The 6,351-nt window shown below is 43.6% G+C and overlaps 1 protein-coding gene across 1 annotated transcript; it reads right to left on the bottom strand.

The window, feature by feature from the left end:
• Window positions 1-838: 838 nt before the first annotated feature.
• LOC109323895 (pulmonary surfactant-associated protein D-like) lies at window positions 839-6,038 on the bottom strand. Its single transcript, XM_019555547.1, has 3 exons — window positions 5,534-6,038; window positions 3,232-3,315; window positions 839-1,177 (listed from the first exon to the last, which is right to left on the bottom strand). Exons 1-3 carry the CDS (start codon window positions 5,721-5,723, stop codon window positions 930-932), a joined length of 522 nt encoding a protein of 173 aa, XP_019411092.1. The 5' UTR covers window positions 5,724-6,038; the 3' UTR covers window positions 839-929.
• Window positions 6,039-6,351: the final 313 nt, after the last annotated feature.

Raw genomic sequence — 6,351 nt, 5'->3', positions numbered from 1 at the left:
CCCATCTCCCAGCTTTCTGCCTCCTAGTTTCCAGCCCCCATCTCCCAGCTTTCTGCCTCCTAGTTTCCAGCCCCCATCTCCCAGCTTTCTGCCTCTCAGTTTCCAGCCCCCATCTCCCAGCTTTCTGCCTGTTTCCTGGCTGTCTTCTCCTTGTCACCAGTCTTTCTTCCCTCACTTCCACCATGGCACCAGGTGACCCCGAGTAACTCCAGGGGCCACAGTAACCTTAAGTAACCCCAACCCCAAGTAACCCCCAATAACCCTGGGGTATATTAACCCTGAGTAACCCTAGGGGCCACTTGACCTCAAGTAACCCCAAGCCCCAGTGACCTCAAGTAACCTCAGGGCCACTTGACCTTAAGAAACTCCAAGCACCAAGTTACCCAAATGGCCCCTAGTGTTAACACACAGCCACAAAAGTGTGTGTTTGTATATATATATGTGTGTGTGAACTCATAGTGGTAGTTGTGTAGTTGGTAGATGTGTATATAATTGTGTACATGCTCTGCTGTCTAACAGCGCAATATTGGGATCCCGAGTGTGTCAAGTCAACACTAGTATATGTTTTATCTCCCTTTTCAATTAGTGTAATACCCAAATCAGTATTCTATGAGTAATTTATTGAAATGTAGTTTAACATAAGAGAAAGATAAGAGAAATTTTACTAAAATAGAGTTCACTTCACTGATAAAATACAATGGCCAAAAATAATGGCTAATGTTATTTGATATGACTCAGATAATATATAGCAGCATGTACATTTCCACCAGCAACAACTAATAATTACAAGGACACACTGATTAATATTCACAAATTATTAAGTGTTTTTCTGCACAGGATTTGTCATTCCACTTGCCATCTGAATACACTTCTACACAGTCCTCCTCTCCTCCAGAATCATTTGGTTCTCCTGTGCTCCAGTTTGTGTATCATATTGCTTCACTACTTAAGTACATAAAGGTACCTTCTGTCAGTCTATTATTTATTCCCAGGAATGGGCTTTTGTTTTGCCTCTCTGCTATTTGTTGTATGGCACTGTTTTCTTCAGAATTTCTTGGAGAAGCTAGGAGGCCACCAGAGCTGGAGCATGCAGCTTGTGAAACTTCAAAGTTGCCTTCAGAGCCATCAGTTCTGAATATTTTTTCACCAATAATCATGCCACTTGGGTAGAGTAGAACTAAGAGGACACAGAAGCACAGCATATCCAAATTACTTTCATCACAAAATAACAGTGGCAGCTTCTAGGCAACCTCCTCAGAATGTCGGATTTACTCTTAATTTTGCTGATTCACTCTCATGTCTGATCAGCTGAGTCACATTAGCTTCAAACCAAGAGCTGAAAAGTGTTTCAGTGTCTTGTTGAAACTAAAGGGGAAAATCTTGAGAAAAGGTATGCTCATGACATCTCAGGTTTAGGTGTATGCTTTATTATTGCTATTCAGTACCTGGAAGGTAATTTTGGGTCTAGCCATGAGGAAGGGATGGTATAATAAGGCACACTATCCAGGACTAGCGGTGCTCTTCAGGCTTCCTTATCTCTGGGTATGGTGATTTAATCCTGGGTATGCTACTTACAAGTCACCACCGTCTTTGTGCTTGCTTGGTTACTCTGGATAGCAATAAGATGGAAAATGGTTAAGGCTCTGCCCCTTTCTCTGTGTATTTCCATTCTCTCTCTTCTCACCAGCTCCAGGAAAGCAGCAAGCTCAAAAGTATCCTGTTGTCTGGGTATATGCTCTGAGTCACAATCTAGTCATATATTAAAAATAAAGGTGTCTGAGGCACTACTTATCTCCATATGATCTCCCTAACAGCAGTAGAATTCTACTTAGGTATCACTGTATCTGTTGGAGTTTGCAGAATTATTCCATACTGCACCCGCCAGGCCTCAATCATCCGGTCCCTCGCTGCTCGGCTCTGGATCTTGATGAAGGTCTTTCGCTCCATCCCAAAGGTATTAGGGCCACGAGCTCTCACCTCAGGCAGTCTTATCCCCTCCTAATCCTGCCTGCCACGACTTTGATGATTCTACCAGTGGTAGAGGGGTCCAACCGTCCAGGTTTTGGTTGTCCCAGGCCGAGGGATGATGATCTTCATGAGGCTCCAACCTCCCCTGTACCTCACCCTCTACCCAGGCTTGACAGTGTGCTGATGTTGTCTTCCGTGGCCAACCCTCCCTATGCGAGAACTTTTCCTTGGGTCTTGCTTGAGCCTGGATTGTATGGCCAAGTCAAACTGGGCCCTCTAACTCCCCAGCCTGCCGTAGCCCTCCGCCTTACTTTACCCTGGTGTCCCAGGCAATAAAGAAAAAGGAAAATTAACAAGAAAAAGGAAAAGATTCTAGCAACACATTGCTTGCTACCTCTCAATAGTCCACAAATCACTATTCTGTGGCATCTGAGTTACAGCGTGCCCCCACCACCGACTGCTCCTATGTGCCACCTATTCCCTACCCTCAGTGTACCCTATGTGCATCCAACCCTTGATGTCCCTTCCACCTCGAAGAAGAAACCTTCCTCTGATGGGTTCCCTCGGGTCTTCCATCCCGGACGAGTTGGCCTCAGCTAGCCCCTTGACTGTTCACCTTCCTCCTGTGCCATCCACTGGGGCTAGCCTCTGTTGCTGAGGATCCTCCTGGATGCTCTCCTCGTGGCTTCAAAATGATATGCAGCCTGGATACCTTAGCCCTTCTAAGCCCAATAGCAGTATCTGTGTACTGGTGCTTGTCTGGGCATTCTCCTGCCCCAAGGACAGCGTTCTCCAGCTCCCCCTCCTCCTCAGTGGGTCCGGGAGCCACCTTCTCTTCACTCTTCCTCCACCTCTCCTCCTCTTCCATCTTGCTGTCTCTCCTTCTTATCCTTCCATGCTGGCTCTCCTCCCCCTTCTCTCCAGCTGCTGTCACTTTAAACAAACCGTGGCTAATGAGTTGCGCGGGTCCCACCGCCACTTCCCATCCCACTGTGGTTCCTGCAGCAGGTATGGTATTTTTGTTTATTTTTCTTCCTCTTATGTTTTCCATGGGGTGTGTTGTCCCCCAGAGTCCCTCCTTGACCCTTCAGGGTCCGGGTCCTCCCCTTGCCCCAGGACACATACTTTCCATACAAATGGATGGGATATAGAAGCATCTAACAACCCATATAAGGTACCTGAGTATCTGGATCCAAAATTCACTTCTCTGCATGAGCCTGTGAAATGGAATAATGGGAATGAAGATGAGATGAACCTGTTTACTTTTTTGGGTTTTGCTGCTGAGAGCTTGCAGAGCCTTCAGTTGTGCTTGCAAATCACTTATGCGACTTTTAAGAAGATCCATTTCTGCATGAAAACATAATCATGTTATGCCTACATAAATGTACATAAAAATAAGGATTTGTTAAAATTTTGAGTTCAAGAAAGACAAAATTCCAGAGAAATCACCCAACAAAACAGTAGGGGAACATCAGCAAAGACAATATTTGGATTCTAAGTTACTTGAGAAGGGCATTTAGTTCAACTATAAAGTGATACTTACAGCCAAAGCTCTGCACTAACTGGGCATGTCTACATGTGAATTTAAGTGGGCTTAAGTGCAGCAGAGGCACTTCAGCACAGTGCCTGCAGAGACAGATCTGGTGCTGAGAAGCAGCAGGGAGTAGGTTTGGGCAGGCCAGCAGCCCTAGGGGGAATCTCAGGGCTGGGAAAGGGATGCAGCAGGCTGCAGCCCTTTGCAACATGCACCTGTGGCCAAGGAACAGCACCAGCTAGGGGACAGGACAGGTCCTGTCTGGGGGGGGCGGGTCACATGGGGCCTGGTGGGCTCCTGTAGGCAGCCCTGGCTCCTTCAGGCTCCCTGTGCTGTGTGCCCCAAGGCATAAAATGGCTGGTGGCTTTTATAGCCTGCAGCTATGGACTGCCAGAGAACAGTCCAGCCATGGAGGAGGAGAGGAAGCCATCCAGGAGTCCTGGGGCTGGGCTCTGGCTGGCTCCCTAGTGGCTGGACGGACCCAGGACTAAAGTCCCTGATATTAATGCACATTAACATGTCTACACATGTGTTAATATGCTTTGACTAATCCTGCTTAAATTTGATACTTGCTTTATGAAGGTATCAAAATTTAGGTGGGAATAGCCTAAATTTACCATTTTAAGGCACACTGAGGGTGCACATGTATAGATGCACACCCTTAATGTGTCTTAAAATCAGGCTAATGCCCACATGTAGATGCACCCACTGCATTGAAAACTACTCACAGATTCTCAGTCATACCCATGGAAATGCTGGACTTTAACTTTGAATTAAGAAGGAGAAATTATCCATGTTAGCAGTTTTAATAATACATTAAAACTGACCAGTATTAAGTAGTAATGGTGGAACCCCAAGCTTATTTAACACTCTGTGCTTGTAGTATTTGTCTGTCCCCTTGGTATACTTCCATTTGAAGTCCAGGTCTATCAAACTCACTCTTGCAGGTGACTGTTAAGGGCCTTATTCACTTTCAAACTTTCTGGATTGTTATATTTCCACACCTCTGAGGATTTTTTTCATATAACCAGCTATTTCTCTTTAGCCATGCCAATTAATTTCCAGTAGAGGCAAGTCCTACATACCTCTTTTTCCCACAAGCAGTCAAAGCTCACCTAGCACATGTGTAAAGTGTTATTGCATTCAGAATTCAATAAAGGCCTTTGTTTATTCTGTTGCAGAGATTCTTTATATAACCTCCTGTTTCCCTTCAGAAAATACCATCTCCCTTACCTTGGCTTCTACTAAGACCCTCTGGTCTTCTTTCACCTTCTTTCACCTTTGTCACCTTTTGGTCCAGGAGGTCCAGCTTTTTCTGGTGGCCCCTGTAACCCATGCAAAACAAGGGGTGAAGTGGAAAAACAAAAAGATGAGTGAATAATATAATTTTTCTAGTCTTGATACCATTTACAAATGTTTTTACTTAATTGGAGATGAGTACAAATTATAACATTCAAGTGAAAATCCTGAACTTCGGGAAAAATTCAGATCTTGATACAGATTCCAGATGCAGACAAATTGGTCCTCTTGGACTCACTAAACTCTTGGACTCACTAAACCCATGCAAATTGTTCAGAAGTTTGGATTTGTGTTACTCTTACATAGTTATATATAAAAATAGGGATTCTTTTTTTTAAAATGTTGAGTTTTTGGTACTTGCTATGTAATGCAGTTGGTCTGGACATGTTGGAAATATAGGGAAAGTAATAGTTTCTGTCTATATGCTGACTACTATGTAAGTTTTGAGCCTTATGGCTACAAATTGAAGAGACTGGATTCTGTGCTAAGCAACACACAAGTTCTATTTGGTTTTTGAACCATTAGATACTTTACCATATGAAATTATAAATTTATCCAGTTTATATAATTGTCATAAATTGAAATTTATTGAGAGTCTAAGGGGATAATCATCTATTCATACATAAATAATTATATACATCCAGTATTTACTATTTTACTTAGTAGGATGGGAACATTTTGGCCACTGTGACTTCTGGCTAAGCATAGTCTGGGGGGTTACTATTGTTTTACCTTGATTTCCCTTTTCTCCTTTAGGGCCTTCTTTCCCATCTCTACCTGGTAAACCACTTCTCCCAGGAATTCCACAGGGGATGACTGAGCATGCATTTACTCTCTCCTTACATATGCATTCACTGGAGCTGAATATCCTGGTCATTGACAGTCCCAGGAGGAGAATTTGGAAAGCAAGAGAAAGATGCATAGTTCAAGGGTTTCACCTGGGAATAACAATGAGTAAGTTAGGTACTACCCTAAAGAGCATGACATATTTAAAAGGGCCCCTTCACTGGCAGCACCTCTACACTTGGCTAAATGTCAGGAAGGGATTAGGGAGCCCAAAGACTCAGGGAATTAGAGTTTTATGACAGTAAAGCAGTTCAGTTCTATATCTGGTAGAAAAATAATGTATCAAATAATATTTATGGATTCTAATGTTCCATGTAACTTAAGGGCTATTAGCCAATAAGTAGGGCTATGCAAAGCTTTAGTAGACAATTCTATTTGAAGGTGATTTGGCCTGATTCTGTGCCTGAATCTCCAAATCTGAATTAAATCAGGAGACCCATTAAAATGTCCAAATTGAATGGAAGCCTCTGAATCAATTTGGAGAGATTTGGAGATTCAGAAGACTTGCAGCAAACAGAAACTGAGAAGAGTGAGGGAGGTGGGGTGATACTCTATATATGGAAAAGGCGGGGGGTGGGGAAGACTACTCTGATATTGACATCTGTAGCTGGCCAGTGACAGTGATCCTTTCTTACTTACCCTTGCCTACAATCCCTATTGTTATCCCTATCCATTCCTTTCAACTTATTCTTCCCTCAAAATCT

Source organism: Crocodylus porosus, unplaced genomic scaffold, assembly GCF_001723895.1.
Source record: "Crocodylus porosus isolate Cpor-Errol unplaced genomic scaffold, CroPor_comp1, whole genome shotgun sequence".
NCBI lineage: Eukaryota > Metazoa > Chordata > Crocodylia > Crocodylidae > Crocodylus > Crocodylus porosus.
This window is presented reverse-complemented; position numbering and strand designations above follow the sequence as displayed.

Excerpts from the sequence above, each read along its gene's own strand:
- LOC109323895 (XM_019555547.1), bottom strand. The coding sequence starts at position 5,723 with ATGCATCTTTCTCTTGCTTTCCAAATTCTCCTCCTGGGACTGTCAATG. Across the intron at positions 3,316-5,533 it reads AGGAGAAAAGGGAAATCAAG|AAATGGATCTTCTTAAAAGT; the intron begins GTAAAACAATAG and ends GTTTTCATGCAG. Across the intron at positions 1,178-3,231 it reads CAGCAGCAAAACCCAAAAAA|TTCTACTCTACCCAAGTGGC; the intron begins GTAAACAGGTTC and ends GTGTCCTCTTAG.